Raw genomic sequence first — 23,879 nt, 5'->3', positions numbered from 1 at the left:
GATTAATTTCCACAATGACCCAAGAAATGGGAACTGTCAATAAAGGAATGGAATCAATGAGAAATCAAACCTTTAGGCCTGAAGGCCAACTTGCAATTCAGCAAAGCAAGTACATAGGACAATGTGACTGAGTGGGAGGAGATTTCTCACAATCAAAGAAGGCAGAAGGCATAGACAGAAGTCAGAGAATTTATCTAAAAATCAGGAGACCATCTAGAAAAAATACTAAGAAAAAGAATTTAACCATCATAATTTCAAGAAACTACTCAAGAAAATATCTAAGAAATAAGATGATCAGCACACATAGTGGAAAGCTACTGTATTCACTAGAGTCTTCAAAGAGAAATATCAGATTCAATTTGTCCGGATAAAATGTGATCAAATTCCAGAGTCACATAGACAAAAAGAAAAAATCTTATGAGTGTGCAAAAAGAAAACACTCACTTAGCTTGGGTTTTTTGTTGTTGTCATTGTTGCTGTTTGTTTTTCATTTGTATCTGACTCTTTATGACCCCATTTAGTGCTTTCCTGGCAAAGATCAACTGGGGTGGTTCACCATTTCTTTCTCTAGCTCATTTTACAGATGAGGAAACTGAGACAATCAGGGTTTAGTGATTAGCCCTTAGTCACACAGCTAGTGTCTGAGGCCAGATTTGAACTGAGGAAGATGAGTCTTCTTAATTTCAGGCTGGATGCTCTATCCACTGGGCCACTTCACTGCCCTTCCCTCACTCGATAATCCAATTGAAATTTCACAGGATTATTATCACTCATGAGTAGGGGGAAAAAAGATTAGAATATGATACACAAAAGTATGGAGATAGAAAGACTGGACCTGAGATTTCATTGATACAGAAAGAAAAGCAGGATTTATCAAGTATCTACAATGTACCAGGCTCTAGGCTAAGTACTTTATGAATATTATCTTATTCAAACCTCACAACAAAGTACTATTATTAGCACCATTTTTTCAGTTGAGGAAACTGAGGCAAATCAAGTTAAATACATCCACAGTCACACCGAAAGAAGGCATCTGTAGCCATAACTGAATTCAGGTCTACTGGACTCTAGGATTACTGCTCTGTCCACTCAACTGCTTGGCTAGCTGCTTGGGGGAACTCCTGGGTGAGGACCCTACCTCTACAAAATGGTTCCGCCCTCTGAGTAATCTGAAGTTAGACAACAGACAAAAGACAGAGAGGTTAAATGGATCTCCTCAGATTCAGCATGGCAGGTGACAGACATGGATCATGAACTCTGGATTTCCATCTGCTGGGTCACACTGACTCTCTGCAGCTGAGGAGAAATCAGACTTTTCGCCAAACATCTCCCATCAAGTTAAACTTGGGATATTTGTGTTGTTATTCTGTTATATCAGTCATATCTAATTTTTTGTGACTGTACTGGGAGTTTTCTTGGTAAGATACTGGAGTAGTATGCCATTTCTTATGCTCATTGGACAAATGATTCGGTGACAAAGGATTAAGTGACTTGCCCAACATCCCATAGCTAGAAAGTGTCTGAAGCCAGATCTGAACTCAGGAAGATGAGTCATCCTGACTTCAGACCTTGTACTCTATCTACTGTACAACTTAGCTGTCTAGGGATGATATACAGAAGGGAAAAAAATTGAGTATTATCAGCCGACTCAATGTTTTAAAGTTATTTTTACAAAAACAAGAAAAACCAGAAGTCTGTTATTCCACTTAACCTAGTAGCAGAACTCTATGTAATTTATAGAAAGGTCATACTACCTGGGAACAACAAAGTTTAAATGCAAATACACAGTGAGCATAGAGTAAAACTCAATAAAGGTTTAACAAAGTGGGTAAAACAAAATTAGATATGTTACGTCTGGAATTATTTCAAGAAAAGAATAGAATAGAGGAAAAACCCTGAATATTTTAGAGTAAACAAGAAATGAATAGGACTATTATAATTTGTGGCTGTATAAAGAGATGAGAAAGGGGGATTGGTGTTTGCACAACTAAAATTCATTATTTATACTATTGTAGATTGTAGCATTTATAATGAATTTAACTATGGAATGTTTTATGTGTGTAGTGAGAGGGAGAATGTATTATGAAGATGAACTAAAAGGGTTTAATTGAAATATACTTAGCACTTAACATAAATACACTTTTTGTACTTATAATTTTCAAATATTCAACTTGGGAAGAAAAAATAAGTAATCTTGAAAGGGAAAATCCCCCAAGGGAAGGTAAGAGGAAAGAGAAAGAGTCAATATTTTTAAAACCAATGAAAATATTCTATAAAATTAATGGAATAAATCTGGTCACTGGGATGATAGATAGACAGATAGATAAAGATACAGATTTTAAGAACTGTGTTGAAAGCTGGGTCTGTGATGTCACCCCTAAACTTTAAGACTGAGGAAGGCAAGACAGATGGATGGCTCCAATTCAGATGTTGTGAGATAAGTAGGGCTAATAGTTAGTAAATTAGGATAGTTAATTTCAAATTGGAAACCACTAAGAGAATGGAGGTAACACTATTCTTATTGAGTGAACCACAGACAGAAAAAAAAACCCCAGTATTTAAGATATGTACACCTAAAGGCCTAAGAACTAAATTTTTTTAGGTAAGGTCGCAAAATTAAATTGCAAAAGGCTCTAGATAAAAAAGATTAATGGTGGGTTATTTTAAAATCATACTTGCAGTATATGATATATTAAAAAAAATTAAAAGTTATAAAATTGAACAGTATAATTTGAAAAATAATTTGATACATATGTGGAACTAAATAAGTATATTTAAACTATTTATTTTAATTCAAATAAGAAAGATATTTGAAAAAACTGGTCATAAACTAGGGTATAATGACCTTATAAATATATGCAGAAAATGCATATATTTATGCATTTGAGAAAATGAGAAATTATGCAATGAGAAAATTGAGGCCTTATAATGACCATTTTTAGAAAACCCATAAAATAAAAAAACAAAATACATTCACTGACATACAATCATAAATTTAGAGTTGGAAGGGCCCTTAGTGTACATTTGGTGGAACAATGCCATTTTACAAATCAGGTCCAATTACCTGAAGTGATTTGTCTAAGATTATGCAACTTATTGATACTCAATTATAGAATTATTTTTAGGAAATAAATTATAAACTGAAAAAATTGGAAAGATGGTGTTCATGGATATGTTCTGGTAAGTTTAACAATATTTCTAAAAATAAGTATTTATATTTAATGCTCTACCTATCACAATATAAATAACATAATTCACAGAATGAGAAAAATCAAAGTCAGGTACATATATAAAAGGTAAAGACAACTCAAAGAAATAATGAAAAAGAAAAAAGAAAGAAGTAAGCCTTATATTTCCAGATTTCAAAGTATACTAAAGTATTTATGAATATTATTCAGTCATGTTTAAAAAATAGAAAAAAATAGATGAGGTACAGGTTTGATAATAATGTTTTAGAACCCGAAGCATATAAGAATCTATTGTTCCATAAACCGTGCTATAATCTTAACACATATTTTCTCAACTAAGCTCACAACAACCTTTTAAGGCAAATATTATAACTAGTGTTATTCCTAAATCTACAGATGAAACAGAGGTCCATGGTCATATAGTTAAGAAGAGTTGGAGAAAGGATCTTGTTTATCAATTTTTAAAAAATCGATAATTTTCTCCCCTCACTTATGGAAGGAAGGAAGGAAGGAAGGAAGGAAGGAAGGAAGGAAGGAAGGAAGGAAGGAAGGAAGGAAGGAAGGAAGGAAGGAAGGAAGGAAGGAAGGAAGGAAGGAAGGAAGGAAGGAAGGAAGGGAGGGAGGGAGGGAGGGAGGGAGGGAGGGAGGGAGGGAGGGAGGGAGGGAGGGAGGGAGGGAGGGAGGGAGGGAAGAAGGAAGGAAGGAAGGAAGGAAGGAAGGAAGGAAGGAAGGAAGGAAGGAAGGAAGGAAGGAAGGAATTATATAAATACTTCAAATTATATAAGAAATTGATTATATATAAATAATACTCAAAATATTTTTGAAGGATAATAAAAAGTTCACAGATGCCAATCTAAGAGCTTATACTTAAAAAGATGTGTAATTTCATTAGTGGATATTCCCATCACTGAGGAATATTATAACTCTGAAAGTTCAAGAGAAATTCTTCATGAGTTAATATGCCCATAAAAATCAATACCTGCTAACTGATCTTCCAGTGATATACCTCTGAACTCAGCCAGGCAGGTCATAAGAGAACAGAAACACAATTCCTTGCTGGGCTTGTATCTGAAAATCTTCACTTGTCACAGTTTGGGCTCGAAGAACATGGTCTTTGAGAACTCAGAATCTCATAGTTCATAATGAAGCAGTGAGCATAACTTATGTGTGTTGGGGGGGGGGGCAGTGGCATGCTAGGGCAACTCAAATTGACTTGTGGCAACTGTTAAATTTCCCAGTGTGAGCAAAGCCATAACTCAGAAGTGGAGTGTCTATATTTAAGAAAGAGGAGAAAATTTAAATGTATTTAACCTTTAAAGTAGGCCATATGTAACAAGCTTTTATTTTTCAGAAATTTGTCTGTTAAATATTTACATAGTCTTAGTTAGAGTGTGGGTAAAGAAGGGAAAAGATAATACTAATAATGTACTAAAAAAAATTCAAACCTATTTTTGTTTGAGAAGCAAAGGAAATGTTTTTCTGACACAAGGAAGGCAGCAGTAACATTCAGTTTATGCCTTTTATTTATTTGTATTTCTTCAAAGGCTAACTGTGATAGTTTTTACATTTAGCACAAATGATGAAATGGAATTATATTTAAAAGCCCTGCTTATCATCATAAGTCTCTTGAAGCATAAAAAGGGAAGCTCAAGGACTTTAAAAACTAGCATATGACTATTTTATACATGCAGATTTATCTTTTTCCAAAATGTCCTACTCAAGCTTCATGATGGTACTTAGTGATTGCCTGCACTGTCATATGATTTGATTGTTTCCCCACATGTCTTCTCCATCCAAACCCACAAGGTCTAATCTCCAATTTCTTTCTTACTTACTGAAAACAGAAATATGAGGCTAAGATCCTGGGCTCCTTTATCCTGCTCATTTTTTTGTTGTAGATTAAACAGATATTTTTTGGGGGGGATATAAACATATTTACATTTATTATGGGAAAATGAGGGCCTTGCACAATAACATAATTTGTGTAAGACAGTATATAAATGTGAGCAGCTTGTAGCAGATTTAGCTAAAAGAATTAAAGAGCTGGGAGAGGTTATAGAATCCATCTGATTCAAAACTCTATTTTTAAAGATGTGATAAATGAACTTTGGAGAGGGATTTATTTCTTTGCCAAGACCACTGAATTAACCAACAACAGAAGCAGGATTAGAAGCTGACTTCAGAACTCCTTTAGCCTCATTAAGTTGCCATCTGGAGTTAACCCCTAATATACTCATGATTACATATCAAATGTCTATCTTTTCAAAACTTCTGTTTAGGTTGAGTTTGTAAATACTACACGATTTTTAACAAATTAAAGGACACATAAAAATGAAGAGAACAGTTAGCTTATGCTGATAGATGGATAGATGGATGGATGGACAGACAGTCATGGACAGATAGGATATTAACTCTATATATGGAAGCAGTGGTAGTTTTCTTTCAAAGTTGTTTAGGTTTATAATTGAAAGTGATGAACTCACAATGCAGAAAGAGAGGTATTTTTTTATATAGTCAATGTGGAGATTTATTTAGCTTGATAATGCATATTTGAAAAGAATTTTACTTTTAATTTTTTCCAATGGGAAAAGGGAGGAAAATAGATTTTTATTAATTAAAATATATATTTCCTTTATTGTCTAAAGGCTGAAGGCAAATAAGATACTCAAAATTATACAGATTTCTACATTTCCAAGAGAATTTTAAAAATATTTCCTGAAAATCAAAGCAAGAAAAAAAATGCTTAAAGCTTACCAAAAATAAAATGTTGCCAGATACTTCTGATATGTACTATAATTTAAAATACCTCTTAACAAAAATGGTATGCTTCAAATACCAGACAGCAACACATTCATTTTTAATGTTTTCTTGTTTTTTTTCTTATATAATAGCTCATAATACAAAGTATCTTTGAGTCTATGAATAACAAATCAATAACTCAATCTAAGTTAACATTGTTTCCATGATTATAAATTTACATATATTTATATATACTTCAATATTTCAAGGTTCTGTAAATTTGATGGTGTGGGCATTTTCTCCTTAAGTATATACTACAATACTTCTATAATTTAGTAGATGGTCCTCAAGAGTACAAGGAACAGCTAAGTGGTTTGGTGGATTTAAATCCTGGCATAGAGAAAGAATATTCTGGGTTCAAATCTGACCTCAGACATTTCCCAGCTGTTTGACCCTGGGCAAGTCACTTGACATGCACACACCCCACCACCTCAACTGCCTAGCCCTTTTCACTCTTCTGCTTGGGAACCAATACATAATATTGACTCCAAGACAGATGGTAAGCATTTAAAAAAAAAAAAAAAGATGTCTGTACATATAGTCAATCACCAGGTCTATGCATGAATCTTGTCCTCTCTAAGGAATATTCTGGAAATTGTGCTCTATTAAATAACATTGTTTTTGATAACCAAGGGTAACCTCCAATTGAACCCATATATTTTTGTCATCATGAATTTAATTATTTCAAAAAGATTATAACTTAATTATCCTCCAAATTAGAATGAATATATTGTAAGTAAGTAGGTAAACACAGAAAGATAGAAAGAGGACAGATAGATGGAGAGGTAAATGAATGGGTAATAATAATAATAATAATAATAATAATAATAATAATAATAATAATAATAATAATAGCTTAACAATTATATAACAACAACTATGACCCAGGCACTATTTTGGGGGGGTGTTTTTCTCCTTCCAACAACCCTGGGAAGTAGGCGCTATTATTAACCCCACTTTACAGGTGGAGAAACCAAGAAAAATAGGGATTAAATTATTTACCAGATTCTATTTCTTAAGTAGGTTATCAAAGCATTTAAAAGTTTTTTATTACTGGGGGAAAACCCAAACATTTATTATTAGGAGCAAGGAACACTAAAATAAAGGCTCTTTCTGAATTCATGGCTCTATGACACCCAATTCAAAAAATCAAACGGAACTATCTATCAAGCATTAACTTGTGTGCAAGGAACTATGTTAAGTTCCAGTTTCACAAAGATCAACAACAGATTCTGCTCTCAAGGAATTTACAATACAATGGGGCAGGTGGAAGAAGGCTACATTTTTACTTTTTTCTAATTTTATTGGAAAATAAATTGGAAATAAAATTTTCAATTTTAATTTTTTCCAATGGGAAAAGGGAGGAAAATAGACACACAGTCTCTCTCATTCACCAATATGACACAAGGAAGAGTAAAATAACTAGAGATCAGGTAAAGTATGATGAGAAATCTCAGAGAAAAGAAATCGTTTTTGCCTATAGAAATATAGACAATTTCATCTTCCTGAGTTCAAATCTGGCCTCAGTCATTTATTAGCTATAAGTAAATCTTGGGTAAAAAAAGCCTGGGTAAATCACTTAATCCTGTTTCCCTCAGTTTCTTTATCTATAAAAATGAGTTGGAGAAGGAAATGGAGAATTACTCAAGTATCTCTGCCAATAAAATCCCAAACAGATTCTCAAAAAGTTAAATATGACCAAAAACTACAACAACAACAAGAACATAATAATGTGTTCTCTTGGTAAGTCAAGATACATTTCTTTCAAACAGTCATCATATGCCATGGACTCAAGACCCTTCACTATCCTGACTGCTCTAGAGATTATCAATATACCTTTTACATTTTATTTTTCTTGGAAATGATCAATTTACTTTTGAAGTGATGTGCCCTGAATGAAATACAAGATTCCATATGAGGTTGGATGAAAGCAGAGAATATTGGGACATTCTCTTAGAAGTTCCACCCCACTTAATGAAGGGTTCAGGTCTCCTCGGTGTGATGAGTAAGACCATGAGTATTTATCACAGTAGTGACAGTTCCTACAACAGAATTTCAGTGAATGAAAATATTGACTCCCCTTTACAATAGGAGATACAGCGGCCATAATTTGGTTCTGTTTTCTGACTTTTTAAGAATAAAAACATAAAACTGAATTGTCTGAGTGTGCTTATTTTGTTTTTACTCAGTAATAACTATGGAAAGGGAAACTAAAGCAAGTTCTGGACTTTCTGCCACTGAGTTGGAACAAACAACAGAAGGAATATTAGAGAGAGAAGATATTGACAAGATAGACAGTTGGTGGGGGAAGGGGCAACTGGGAATGGCAGTTGGTCTTGTGACTAGCACTTCCTTCCTGGCCTGGAAGTGGAAGGAGCTCTCTCCTGGGCTCTGGATAGAAGTGGCTCTATTCCTGATTTTCCCAACTATGTGTTCTCCCTGGATTCCTGTGATCCTGTCATCGACAAAAGTACTTAAGGGAAACAGTTTGAACTGTAAGGCTAGTCTTTAGGGGCTTCAGCCTGAAGAAACAGGCCCAACCAGCTCTGAAGATCAGAACTTTTCTTCTCGCTGTCTACTGCTAAGACTTTGAAATTAAGAAAGCTAGCACAGATATAACATAGACCGGGATAACAGAAATCCTCCACTAGCCTGTGAGGCCTGGCCTCAGCTCAAAAGCTGAGAGAGACTCAAACCTCATCTAGGGAATCCCTCTTCCCTCATACCCTCCCAATCAAACTTGTTATTAAAATTTATCTTTATTTGAATATCGCAGTCAGATAAGAGGACTAACATTTCAGGGGACATAGAAGGAACTGAACATCTAGATAGCCATTCAACTAGAAATGGTCCTTATTGGACCCCTACTGGGCAACCTTGGTCTAGGGGGAAGGCTTGCCCCTCAGGAGGGTCCATGCTTACCTGCTGTGGGGCATCTTCAGCATCAATCCATAGAGAAGACATCCCTGCAGGCTATCATAAGTGGCCCATTTTTTGGGAATCCCATTTTTCAAAAACATAGCCTCCTGGCAGCGGGCATCTCTCTCCTTTTACCTCACTGGAAGCCATATTCCCTTTCTCCCTTCAACTCTTCCATTCCCTATTACAAAACCTTCAGTATCCCCTGTTCTTCAATCCACCCATTTCCCATATAAATATTACATAACTATTTGCCTACCAGGGCTTAAGTTGGATGGATTGCAATAATTCACAAAAATTTTATTAGACCCTAGTTAAACAATGTGTTCATTTTACCATAGTTTTAAAATGTTTCCTAAATTTTGTGAAGTAGTTAACCTTAGGTTATAGTGACAAAGAAGAACAGTAAGCAAGTTAATCCCAAATCAGAGAACAATGAAAAAAAGAACTATAGTATTGAATATGCTGTGAGTGTGCAATATATCACCTTTGGCAGCATTGTGTTTCTATTTATTTAAGGTTCAGACTGTTAAAATTACATTTATATTACCCAATGTGTGCTCTCCAGATATAGGGGAGACAGCCCAGGAGCATGCTCCAGGGCAGTGGGGGTGCCAAGCTAGGACTGGAACTTCATCCTGGAAAAATCACAAAATGGATAAGTGAAAACTGCCTGGATTATATTTCAGCAGTGTAACATGGCATTATATTTAGAACTTTAGGTCAGGTATGGCTGAAAAATAGTTGAGGTTGCTATGCGCTTTTTTTTTCCTTATGAAATTTTACCTTCTGTCTTAGAATCAGTACGGTGTATCATTTCCAAGGCAGAAGAGTGGTAAGGGTGAAGCAATGGGAGTTAAGTGACTTGCCCAAGCTCACACACCTAGGAAATATCTGAGAGCAGATCTGAATGCAGGACTCCCCATCTCTAGACCTGGCTATCAATCCAATGAGAAACCTAGCTTCCCACCAACTATATATCCTTTTTAATGGTACAGAATCATAAAATTTTAATACTGAAAGGAACTTCAATGATCATCTAGTCAGGGGTACTCATCCCAGACCTCTTGAGGAGCCTGTCTAACACTATAAACTATCTGATCAGAATAATGTTTTTAAATAACTGAAAGAAAAGCTCAATTTTACTCAGAAGTCAGTGCAAATGTATATTTTTTCCCCCTCATTCAAGTTCATGGACCCCTTGAAATCAATCCATGGAGCCTCTTGCAGTTTTCTGATGCCAATTCAATCTTAATCTTGATAAAGTTCAACCCAAAACTTAATCAAGGATTTCAGACCACTATTTTCTCATTCATTAAAAAATTGATTGAACCAGAAAAGCAGCAGAATTCCTGTTCCTCTCTTGGGTTTTCTGATCTATCAGCATCATTGTGGATGGATGCTTTCCTAAGGCCAGGGTGGTGATGTGTGCTGTATTGGGAAGGCCCTTTCAGACTCTGACCCAGAGTTAATATACAACTAGTCCCTAATTGCTGTCTGGATTTTTGTAGGCATCTGGCTTAGACTTCAGTTAACAGTGAATTCAATTTAATCATCATTAAATATAGATTAGTTCAGGAACTCCCAAGTCATCCAAACCCAATAAACAAGAACTTAAATTCCTAAGGTTTCAAATATGTACATGGCAAAGGATGAATTATCTACAGGTTTGATACAATTTCCTAGTTTCTTCAACTCAAGATTTTTCTGGGAACTTTCTAATGACCTTATTTTGACTTAGAATTTCAACAAACAGATCTCCAGGCTATTCTCGATGCCAGACGAATGGGCTTCAAGTTCAAGAATACAGTGGACTGAATGAGTGTATTCATTTCATTTATCCTGCTGTGACCTTATGAGCAAATGAACTTTTTGCTTCAAAATGGCCATATTTGTCAGAGAAACAACCTGAAAGGAATCACAGAAAGACTGACAAGCTGTGTTTATCTAAAAAGGGTTAAAGGACATAAGACTTGAAGGCTCCCTAAGATGTAGACAGGTAGCAAATGAAAAGAAAGTAGGGGAGAAAAGCCTCAGGAAAAGCACAGAAATGAACCTCATTTAGGAAGTAGGGGTTGGGATGTGGACATTGAGGCCACTGGCCTAAAAAGAGCTCGAGATGGGGAAATAAATTTGATTAATTAATGAATCAACTCTACACTGACTTAGTTTGGTATGTGAAACAACAAACTTGTGTCCTTAGAACTCTGAAAATCAATCTTATCATTGCTAATTTAGGGAATAAAAACAAGCTGGAGTGGCCTATGGCAGTGCAATTTATTATCAAGTTTGTTATGGAACTTTTCCACTATATACCATTACCTCTAATTACCACAGCTCTGTTCCAGCCATTTTTATTACCAGTGAAAGTCTTGAGAAGTACATAAGATTTATAAAAGAATATGTTATGTGAAAACTGAGAATACACAGTGCACTTCAGTCATGATAGCACTGAGTGAACTGGGGAGTCATCTTGGCTGTTGACAATAAAGTTAGTCCTATTACTCATGGAAATGAGGAAATGCTAGATACTGATTTTGAGAGAGAGGCTCATAAGAACAGATCTGGAGTTAGAAAGTACCTTCCTTAGGGGTCATCTAATCCAACTCTCCTCATATCAACATGAGGAAAATGAGGTTTGCCTTCTTTCTACAAAGAATTAAGATTCTACAAAATGCTTCGGATACTTGAATGGCTTGCCCAAAGTCAATAGGGAGTGAATGAATAGAGATACAAACCAAGGTCCTCTGAGTAAACTCATAATTCTATTTAAAAAAAAAACAACCCAACTCTTTCTATCTGTCTTAATAGCAATTCTTTAAAAAAAAAAAAAAACTTACCTTCAGTCTTAGAATAAATACTGTACATTGGTTCCAAGGCAGAAGAGTGGTTAGAGCTAAGCAATGGGGGTTAAGTGACTTGCCCAGGGTCACACAGCTAGGAAGTGTCTGAGGCCAGAAGTGAATCTAGGACCTCTGTCTCTAGGTGTGGCTCTCAATACACTGAGACACCCAGCTGTCCCCAGAATTATTTAGAATCAACTGTGCTCCTAGAATAACAATATATTCAAGTGGTTGGTAGTTGGCTGCATCTGAGGTGGGATGGCTCTCTCTCAAAATTATTTTCTTTATGAATAAACTACAGAAATTATTACCATTATAATTTCTAGCCACAGAAAGTAGAATTTAATATACCAATATAAAGTATGCAAAAGTATTGGAAGGTGTGCATATATTTTAGTGATTTTAAAAACTTAAAAATTATCTCAGAGGATAAGGTGAGCCTTTGGACTCAACAGACTTTAATCATTCCTTGAACTCCCTGTATTTGTATCTTCTCCCCAAAACACTGTTTAATCGATTATCCAGTTTTTCCTTGTATATTCAAGACAGGAAGCCAACATCCATACAACTCTACACATATAAAACGTAGAAAGAGAGAATAAATTGGAGATCATTTCGGGGGGAAAGAACTAGCATTAAAGAATAAACAAACAAGCCCAAAATCACCCCAACTTTTCTCAACTCTTCTAAACACTCTCCTTCCTAGGATTCCCAAACATGTAGAATTCTCTCCATTCAATTCCTATACTTTATTATCAATTAGAGGAGTTTTAAAATTTTCTTTTAATCCTTACCTTCTGTCAGTATCAGTTCTAAAACTGAAGAGTGTCAAGGGCCAGGCAACTAAGGTTAAGTGATTTGCCCAGGGTTCACACAGCTAGGAAATATCTGAGGTCAGATTTGAACCAAAGTTCTCCCAACTACAGATTTGGCACTCTGTCTACTGTGTGACATAGCTACCTAAAATTTACTGATTATTTTCATTATTTGTCCAAGATATACATACTAATGGCTTAAGTTAGAGATCTCTCCATCTCAATTGGCAAAATTGGATCTGTTTGCCATGGCAACCAGAGGACATACTAATATGCTTTAATAAAGACTCATTAATAAAAGCCATAGAAGATGAAGGAAGATTGCAGTTGGGATTACTTCAAAAAATAATGAAAAGCAAAAGGAAAAGAATTAGAAAATGATTATAGTGAAACAATAAAATCAGAACATTTATAGATGAAATTGTAAAAGGGAAAATTGATAGTAAATGGATATTTGCCATTCATAGTGCCTGGTAGTACATGAGTGGAGAGAAGAATGTATAAAAGAAATGTTATGAAGGTAAAAATAAGATTTGACAACAAACAGATTATGTGGGGTGAGTGTGAGTATGGGTACATAGAGAATGACACCATGCCTGAGAGACCTGGAAAATGACAGTGTTCCAGTCATAGCAAGAGGAAATTTGGGAAGATGGGAGAGTTTGGAGTAAAAAGAGATTAAGTTCTGTTTTAGACATGGGAAGAGGGAGATGCTTTTAAGACATTCATTTCAAGATGTCCCAAACATTATAGTACTAGAGGTAAGGTGAACACCTAAAACTAGACATAAAAAATCTGGGAATCATCTGCATAGAAATGACCATTAAGCCCACAGGAAATGAGATCAAGATGGTCCAGGACAAAGCCCTGAAGAATACCCATGGTTAGTGATTATGATGGGATAGAGACCAAAGGACAGGTAGACATAGGACCAGGAGAAAATAATATCACAAAATCCTAAAGAGTTTATGCCAGAAGAGATGATGATTTACAGAGTTCAAGGCTGGAGAGGGAATAAGAAAATCTTGATATCAAGAAAGATTGAGAAAAGGCCATAAGATGTGGCAATTAAGAGGTCACGGGTAACTATAGAGAGAGCAGGTTTGGTTAAATAATGAGGTTGGAGGGTAGAATGAAGAAATATTAGAAATAACTGATGGAAATAAAAGCACTTAGTAGATAACATTCTCAAGGAAATTAGCAAAGAAAGAGGAAGAGAGATACAAGATGATAGCTATTGGGGATAGTTAGATTCAGCAAGATGGTTTGCTCCCCCCATCCCCTAGAACAGAGAAAACATAGGTGTGCTTATTGGTGGCAGGTGAGGAACCAAAAGTGTGGAAACATTAAAGGCTGGAAGGGGAAGCAGGGATAACAGGATATGGCTTCAACACCATAGGACCTAATATGTCCTATGAGGAACTATGAATAGCATTAAGAAAAAAAAAGGGAAGAGTGGCTGGATCAAACCAGCTACATACAAAAGAAATCCATTCAGGAAGTGACAATTTTAAAGGGACTAAAAAAATAAAAATAAAAATGATGAGGGACTGATTTTTTTAGCATATCAAGTGCAAAAGACCAGGAAAAAGTTGCCAATGCTATTAATATCCCCAAGCTTCAACTGACAAATATATTAGCAACTTCTCCCCTATCTGCCTACTTTCTCACCTGTATAAGGGCCTTATGAAAATGATCTATACATATAGTAAGGTCATCCTATTAAAGAAGATAGGAAAGGCCTAGCTGTGGGACCCTGATCAAGTCACTTAACCCTCCTTGCTCTTCTGTTTTAGAATTGATGCTGAGAAACAAAGTAAGGTTTAAAAAAAAAAAGATTACAAAAGGAACAGGGCAGTTTGGCTGAAACAGGTCTATGGAAAGAGTTGGAAGTGGATTGGGAGGCAGGGAAGAGATTGGGTCCAAAAGGATAGTTAACTTGAGGCTGAGAAAACTATCCTCAGCAGAATACATATCTTCTCTCCCCAAGTACAATGGGAATTCTTTTGTGTAGGGACCACATATTCTACTACATGATATTATACCAATTCAGGGCTGTGTACATGGTGAGCATGCCTTAAAGTTTGTTGACCAAGTGACAAGGTAAGAGCCACTGGTATCAAAATGCTCTCATGTGTTGAGATCAGCACTAAGGAGAATTATTATGGTTAGGAATTATATAAAAAAACTTAAATCAAAACTGGAGAGTTGGGGGTGGGTGGGGATATATGGTGCTTTTGCCTGTAAAAAATTAAGACTCTTCCATCCTCCTGAACTGTGATTTTTGTCAACCCAATAGGATTGTGATGTCATTGAAGGAAGAAGCTATTTCTTCAGAGGATCATAACTAAGATGAGGAGCTGAAGATACCCAAGAGATCATCACCTCCATATTTTACAGTGCAGGGCACTGAGGTACAGAGATATTAAGTAACTTCCTTAAGGTCAACCGGGAACTGAAGCAAAGAGCTGGTAACTGAGCCCTTGTCCTGAGTCTAAATCAAGTGTTCTTTCTACTAAGAGCAGATTTTTCTGTCTTTGTCCTTTGTGTCCTCTACAATCCTTAGCATAGTGATTAAGTCATAATCATCAAAAATTTGTTGATTGACATAGAATAGTATAACTGTCAGATCTGTAGGAATTTAAGAGCAACCAAGAGATAGAGAACACGGCAAAATGTAAAATGAACGACTTTTTATTATTTCAAAAAAAAAAAAGTTTTGTACAAACAAAACCAATGCAACCAAGATTATAAAGAAATCAACAAACTGGGAGAAAATTTTTATAACAAAACTCTCTGAGAAAGGTTTAATTTCCCAAATATATAAGGAACTCAGTTAAATTTACAAAAAATCAAGACATTCCGTAAATGACACATGGCCAAGGGACACGAATAGGCAGTTTTCACACAATGAGTTCAAAATAAGCACATGAAAAAGTATTATAAATCCCTCCTTATTAGAGAAATGCAAATTAAAACAACTCTGAGATACCACCTTGCACCTGGAAGACTCACCAATATGGCAGCAAAGGAAAGTGATAAATGTTGGATTAGAGGTAGCAAAGTTGGGACAGTAATACACTGCTGGTAGAGTTGTGAATAGGTCCAACCTTTCCGGAGGGCAATTTGGAACTTTTAAAAGAGCTTTAAAAGAATGCCTACCCTTTTATCAAGCTATTCCATTGCTGGGTTTGTATCCCAAAAAAATAATAAGGAAAAAGACTTGTACAAAAAATATTCATAACCACTCTCTTTGTGGTGGCAAAAAAAAAAGGAAAATGAGGGGGTATCCATGGATTGAGGAATGGCTGAATAAATTGTGGTTTCTGATGGTGATGGAATATTATTGTGTTGAGAGGAATAATAAACTGGAGAAATTCCATGTGAACTGAAAAGCCCTCCAGCAATTGATGCAGAGTGAAAGGAGCAGAACCAGGAGAACATTAGAATAAACTAATGTAATGGACCTTTCTACCAGTAGCAGTGCAACGATGAGGACAATGCAGAGGAACTTATGAGAAAGAACACTATCCACATCCAGAGAAAGAAGTATTGGAATGGAAATGCAGAAGGAAAGCATATTTATGCTTTCATGTTCATGCAGTTTGATAGGGATATGATTAGGGTTTTGATGTTAAAATATCACTCCACTGCCAATATGAATAACATGGAAATAGGTTTTGAACAATGATACATGTATAACCCAGTGGAATTATTGTTAGCTCTAGGGGGTTGGAGGGAAGAGGGAAGAGGGATGGGACAAACCATGAATCATGTAACCATGGGAAAATATTCTAAATCAAAAGAGGAAAAAAATGTTGATTGGTTAGAAAAAGATAGAGAAGGAAAAGGTATCTTTATTAGGCTGTGTTATTAGAGACCCTTCAAAAGAGTACCATCTCTCATCCAGTGAGATCTATAGGTTACTTCTGCTACTCTCCCAGCCCTGCGGTCTCCGTCTGCAACATTCAAAAAGGTAAGAATAGGCAGCAGTTGGGTAGCTCAGTGGATTGAGAGCCAGGCCTAGAGATGGGAGGTCCTAGGTTCAAATCTGGCCTCAGACACTTCCCAGCTGTGTGACCCTGGGCAAGTCACTTGACCCCCATTGCCTAGCCTTTACCACTCTTCTGCCTTAGAACCAATACACAGTATTGACTCCAAGACGGAAGTTAAGGGTTAAACAAAAAAAAAGGTAAGAATAGTTAGAATGGAATGGAATGGAATCTCTTCTTAGCAACAACTAGCTAAAAAGCTTGTTTATTTTTTATTTATTGTTTGTCTGTCTATCTATAAATTCATTCATTCATTTATTTATATTTATTTTAAAATATTTTTCCATGTTTACATAATTAATTTTCTTTCCCTCCCCTCTTTTCTTCCTCCTCCCAGACCTGACAAAAAATTCCACTGTGTTGTACAAATGTTATCACTTGATACCCATTTCTGTATTATTCATGAAAAGCTTATTTAAAAGATCATCTAGGGGGTAGGCTGGGTAGCTCAGTGGATTGAGAGTCAGGCCTAGAGATGGGAGGTCCTAGGTTCAAATCTGACTTCAGACACTTCCCAGCTGTGTGACCCTGGGCAACTAACTTGACCCCCATTGCCTAGTTCTTCCCATTCTTCTGCCTTGGAACCAATACACAGTATTGATTCCAAGACAGAAGGTAAGGTTTTAAAAAAAATTAATGGTTCTAAAAAAATTAATCTATTAAAAGTTTTTCATTCTAAAAGTCATAAAATCATAAAATTGGAAACCATTTTAACAGAGAAAAAAACAGAAATATCCAAAAACAGCAATAGACAGTCATATCAGTTCCACTAGGAATATAATGTGTATAGCTATCATATCTAATATTAATCATATTTAAGAAAACAATTTCAAAATGTATCTGGTACAGCAAATTTAATATTACTTGAAATGCCACCCTATGAAAAAAATTGGAAAACTCATTATTTGGTGAAGGAAATATTGCACTGGTGGCTAACCTTATGCAGTCAGTAATAAGGTCCATAATAAATACTTATTAATTTTTAATATTAGTGACCTTTGTCACAAAGGATAAGACATGATTCAACAAGTTTGTATAAAAAGAAAGGCATTTAATATAAACTAAATGCTATACATTTGAGAATGTGAAAAGAAAAGACAAATGTCTTCTTCCCATTCGATATTAGGCTCTTATAGAGCAGAGACTTCTTTAAAAAATATATTTATATTGTAGGTGCTTAGACTAAGTGAATGTTCTGATGTCTATTTTGGAAAAGGAATTAATAGAAAAAATAAGTTTTTCATTTTGATTTCAGTATAAGATCTAATTATTTCAATTAGCTTAGTTTCTTTAAGAAATTACAAAAAAGATCTATTTAGTGTATTAGTTCACATAGCTTTCTCACTTACAATTTTCTTGAGTTTAATGCTACAAAAAAGTATTTTAAAAGTTGTCAAGAAGCATTTATTAAGCATCCACTATGTTCCAGGTACTGCACTAAGTACTGGCAAAAATGGACTAAAAAATGTTAATCTTGTTAGAAAAGAATAGATGGGATTCTAATAATCTCTATCAACTTTTTTAGAAAGAGAAATACCTGCTCTCTTCTTAAGCATGAAGATTTTGGAAGTGAATAGAAAGCAGCTGTGGACAACTCTTAGTTGCCAGAGAAATGAGTAATTATGGGGGATGAGAGGAAGGTAACTTAATTTTCTCTTTTCCTATTCTCATTATTTAATGTCCTTTTTTCAGTTTCATTTCTCCTGATTTTGTTTCTTTTAGAGAGGAGTAAAAACCTCAGTGTGATCAGTAATGAAGTCCGCTATCTATCTACTGTTTTCTATAGTGATGTACCTTCCCTTTCAATGAAGAAATATATGAGGAAAAAGGGGACTCTGGGGGTAGTCAGTTGACCTATAAGGAAATTAACATGAGTTTTAGCCCTGAAATTTGAAAGGAAAGGCAGAAAGAAAGGTTCCAAGGATGTCTGAAAAACTTTTCAGAAGAGTTCCACAAACTATTTAGTAAATGTAAGGAAAGGTTTTTCATTGGTTGGTCCTTGTCCTTCAAACTCAAAGAGGGCTAAAATGACATCACTGATGCAATGTAAGTAATAAATAGAAAAAAGGTGATACTGTATTTATTATTCAATTACCAATTTAAATAATGCATCATTTTCACTTTATCTAACATGTTTTGTTCACTGATGTTTTTTTTTGGTACAAAAGCTTTCTTTAATTATAAACATGGAAAAGAAACTTGTAACAGAGATAAGAATATATCAAAACAATACATGGAAAACTGAATTCTTGAGAAAAGTTCAAAAGAAGAAAGAATACTGCACTTGAAGAAATATATATTATGGGGACAGAACATGGCATAGATCTGAAAAAAGAATTTTTCCCCCTTTAAATATCTGGAAAGAAATGAAGACTACGTGGAATTTTATTCTGAAATAAAATGTAGCAGAATATAATAAGAACAGTAAATGGATGCCATGGCTTTGATAATGCTAGAAAGAGAAAGAGAAAATCGGAAATATTCATTAGGAAATGAGAGAAAAGGGCCTGCCTGGATTAGGAAATGGAAAAGGATGTAAGAGGAGAAGTGTACTTTCAACTACTAAGAGATGTAAATAATGTGGGTGTGGAAAAAAAATCACCAGAGAACAACTAGACCCTGTGAAGTTTCAACAAGAGAAGTGGGTGTAGAATAAACAAATCTAAGGGAAGGCTATAAAAATAGAGAAACATGTGCATATACAACAAACAGATCATGCAACACACAAAAAGGGAGAAAAATCAGGTCTCAGAGTCCTTGGGAAGGATCATCTGAATGAATAAAAGTCACTCTACAATTATGAAGTGGCACTGATGCTAAATAACATCAGTGTGAAGGATGAACAAACACTTTTAAGAAATTTTGGATATAAAAAAAATCTATCAATGCATTAAAGGCTTAATTTGACTTTTCTCACAATATAAGATGCTAAGTGAGAATAATGCAAGTATTTAGAGCCTGGGGCTGAAGTAGAGAGCTGCAACAGGCAGAGGCTGAGTTCAAATCCAGCCTCAGATCCTTTCAAATAGAAGGTAAGTTACTTAAACTGTCTGCCTCAGTTTTCTTAGTGGTAAATGGGAATAACAAATGCTGGGCAAATCACTTAAGTGTGCCTCAGTTTCCTCAAAGGTAAGAGTATAATAATTAGTACCTATCTCCCTGGGTTGTTGTGAGGATCAAATGAGATAATATTTGTAAAGAACTTGGCACATTAACTATTTTTAAAAACTCTTGTTCCTTTCCCTAAAGCAGGAGAATGAAAGAGTTCATGATCTGCAATCACTAAAAACTGGAAATGAAGGGGATTTCTATTGTTTGGGAAATTCTGAATAAATTGAGATATACTAATATAGTGGAATATTATTGTTGCTGTAAGAAATGACAAAACCGAGGAATTCAGAGAAAGAGGAACAGTTTGTGTGAATCAGTACAGTGTGAAGTAAGTAGAAACAGGAAAATAGTAAATGCAAAAAAAAAAAAGAATACTAATCCCAAAACAAATGCTATGTAATTTAAATGATAAACTCTGTCCCATTGAGAAGAGATGCAAAAATGTGGCTCCCTCCCTGCCTTGCTAAGGTTGCAGACACAGAATAATTTGTTAAAGACAATCACTGTGTTTGCCAGTTTGGCTTAACTGTTTTTTGTTTACTAAAGAGTTTTTCTTGACTACAAAGTTCACTGGGTAGTATATATCTGGAAATTGCTGTAATATCAAAACAAAAGACATACAACACAATCACTTGTGAAGGATCCTCCAGTTTACACACACACACACATTAAGATAACAGGGTTTAGGTCTGGGTAACACCTCTTTCACCAGGAGGTCCTGCCGATGATCCTATGATTCTAGGTTAAACAGGCACTTTTTTATTTTGTTAGAGAGAACTGGGTATAAAGGTCAAAGGGAAGAGTATTAGCTGGCGAGTCAGACTGTTCAAGTTCTAATTCAAGCTAACCAAAACATGGAGGTGGTCATACTAATGATGACAATAACCTTAATAATCTTGAGCAAGCCAATTCATGAACACTTTGGACATTCAGTTTTTTCATTTATTAATTAGAAATGTTCACTTAGTTGAAATGACTTTAAGGTTATAAAATCTCTAATATTCTAAAATTCTTTGAATCTGAGATTGCTAGATTTGGAGGTTGGGGACCTGGGTTCAACTATAGTTCTATAATTTAACTGCTAAATATGTAACCTCTGGCAAATTGCTTAAATTTTCTGGGTTTTAAATAAGTTTCTTCATTTGTAAAATGAATGATCTGATCTAGATGACTGAGCTCTAAGGTCAATTCCAGCTTTACAATCAATAATCAGTAACCTTCTACCTACAATGTGATGCCCTAATTTTTGGTTTTATCTATTCCTAGAGTCATTTTATTGTTTGTTTGTTCTGTACACTGTACCCAATTATTTACCTATATAGCTATTTATTCATTCATCCATTCTTTCTTACTGAAAGACATGGTATACTGAACAGAGGACTGGTCAAGAAAATTTAGATTCATGCCCTGCCCTTGAAACATATTAGTGATGGGCAAATTACAACCTGTCAGTGGTACCGAGGAACCCTCAACTATAAATTACAGATGAACTAACAATCTACATTAATGAAGTTTCTAATGGTTCCCTATGCCAAGGAAATCGAAAGTCTAGACACATGTGAAATTTCCATATTTATTTATTTATTCACATTTAAAAAACCTTTAAGACTAATAAATTGCTTTCATTACAATAACCTGGTAATATATGTAGGACAAGATTCATTAAACCATTTTACAGATACAGAAATAGGCTCAAATTAGTGACTTGCCCAAGGTCATATAGTTTGTCAGTATGAGAGCTAGGATTTGAACTAAAATTTCCTGAGTCCAAATCTAACATTTTCCCACTAACTCAAAATGCATCTCTGCAGTTATCTTAGGTGATTTTTATTTATAATTCTCAGCAGGGAATCTTGAGAGCTCTTTATACAAAATATCCTATAGCAATCTTTTGAGTGAATAGATAAAAAAATAAAAAGAAGAAACACTAAATAATGTTCTGATGAGCTACCAGTATATTTCCATGACTCTACCAAGTGATTATACATAAGTACAAATCAAAAGCTGATTCTTCTCTGGGAAGATCACATGTTTATTCTCAGAAAAAAAGAAGTAAGATTACAACAATGAAAGATAGTAGGAATTATTATTTTAAATGTTTATAAAGTGGATTTTAGCATTAATTAGAAGAGGGAAAAAGAAAAGTCTAGTAGATACAAAAGAGAAGAAATGTAGGCAAAACAAATCAGAGATAAACATTGTGACTGAGTAAAAAAAGAGATTGATAACTAACATATCATAACTATTTGGGGCGGGAAGGGATCAGAGGATATTAGAAAATCAGAAAGTATACTTTATAATAGAAGAATCTCATTGTTTACCCGAACCCTCAACATTCAGTGAGAGAAATATGAATGGTTTTTGAAGGTGAAGTAGTAGTCAAGTTTTCAAAAGAAGATAAAGAATGGGTTGTCAATTATGCCACAGTGAATGTAACAACTTTATGAGCTATGAAAGAAGGATTAAAATGAAAAATCAAGTGGAAAGTATGTAAGGAACTGTCAATTCAAAAATGATCTAAAAATGAAAAATTACTTTTCTTACTCTTAGAAGTATTCACAAAAAAAGTTTCTTACCTGAGTTTACTGTTCAGCTTTTCATGTTTTCCATTGAAGTTCACACTACAAAGACCTTTCAATTTTGATTGTGAAGAGTCTGATACAAAATTTGCTTGAGTTTCTTTTCCCAAACGATGCTGAAGCATTGTCTCCTTTTTCAAATTTATGTCTGAATAGGGGCAGCCATAAGCACTGTTTTGTATTAAAAAAAAAAAGCAAAACTGTCAGTATGTAGTGATAAACCATCAATCTACTGTGATCAGAATAGATTTAGAACAGCATTTAAAAACTGATATCCATCCTGCTTGAACCAAATATACTGAATCTGTTTTTCCTTAGCTAAATCTCTTCTGTTGGAGAAAATGTCAGATTCCAGAAGTAGAGATATTGGTCAACAAAAACATTTTTTTAGAATACTTAAAATTTTCATAAAGAGAACATTAGGAAATATTCCCATATAGTGACATAAAACACTTGCAACATAACCATCAACCATCAATATCTCCAGATGATATATCAGGCTGTCAGTTGGATTTTGTTAGATAAAACAAACATCGTGAAATAAAACTGGACGTTTGGACAATCTTCCAGTATCATAAACCTGTATAAGATAATTTATTTGTAAACTATTAATCTGGGAAAGCCATTTTACGTTTTTTTTAACCCTTACCTTCCATCTTAAAATCAATACGAGACGTTGGTTCTAAAGCAGAAGAGCAATAAGGGCTAAGCAACAGGGATTAAGTGACTTGCTCAGGATCACACAGCTAAGAAGTGTCTGAGGCCAAATTTGAAACCAGAACCTCCCAATTTTAGGCCCGGCTCTCAATCCACTGAGCCATATGTACCCCCCCAAAGCTCAAAATCTTAATTTGGATAGGCTGACCTTTTAGGTATCAGTGAGGCTTCCAGATGTTGTTGTCTAATAGGGATTTAGAGTTGCATGTTTGTATCCCTATTACCAATCTATAACCAAAATGGGAATCTCTTGAAAGGGATAAGAATGGAAATTAAATGCTTTCAAGTCAATTAAGTATCCTACCTGTATCTGTTAATGAACATGCATTTGATTTTGAGGAATAACCTTTTTACCTATGCAACTGGTTCATTTGATAGCTTATTCATGTACTCAAAATTTTATTAACTTCTTACTATTTGCAAAGTACTCTGGAAGACAAAGAAAATTCCATGTGCTTGTATAATTTAGTAGATTTATCAATCATATTCAGAAAAAAGAGTAAGTACCAATACAATTAGAACCTCTTGAGATATCTTTACCATTGTTTTTTAAAAATACAATTTATTTCATCAAGATTACATGCCAAAGAGAATATGTTAGAAATAGAGCTGTTCTATACAACACAGGCTAAAAAAGCAATATGAAGGAAATTGGTCCTCAGGGAATGATTGTCATTTCCTGGAAGGTTGTTATAGACTCCATATAAATTCTATTTTATTTTTTCCTTTAACTTGAAATAAACTTGTTCCTGTTTTTTTTAATTACATGTCAACATACCTGATCAATATTCATTTGCTAGTATTTTGTCAGAGTTCTCTCTTTCCTTCATACTAGTATTTTAAAATTTTAACTTGC

The 23,879-nt window shown here is 34.8% G+C and overlaps 1 protein-coding gene across 3 annotated transcripts in view; it reads right to left on the bottom strand.

Moving 5' to 3' along the window:
* The window catches only part of L3MBTL4 (L3MBTL histone methyl-lysine binding protein 4), a 598,737-nt gene that overhangs the window by 169,420 nt on the left and 405,438 nt on the right, over positions 1 to 23,879 (bottom strand). For all 3 annotated transcript variants that reach the window (XM_007487689.3, XM_056823686.1, XM_056823687.1), the window contains one exon: positions 22,304 to 22,477. In XM_007487689.3, the coding sequence (XP_007487751.1) occupies positions 22,304 to 22,477 (174 nt within the window). The remainder of the gene's footprint in view (positions 1 to 22,303; positions 22,478 to 23,879) is intronic.

This window comes from Monodelphis domestica, chromosome 3, assembly GCF_027887165.1.
Source record: "Monodelphis domestica isolate mMonDom1 chromosome 3, mMonDom1.pri, whole genome shotgun sequence".
Classification (NCBI taxonomy): domain Eukaryota; kingdom Metazoa; phylum Chordata; class Mammalia; order Didelphimorphia; family Didelphidae; genus Monodelphis; species Monodelphis domestica.
The sequence above is the reverse complement of the archived record's forward strand: the minus strand, read 5'-3'. Positions and strand labels throughout refer to the sequence as shown.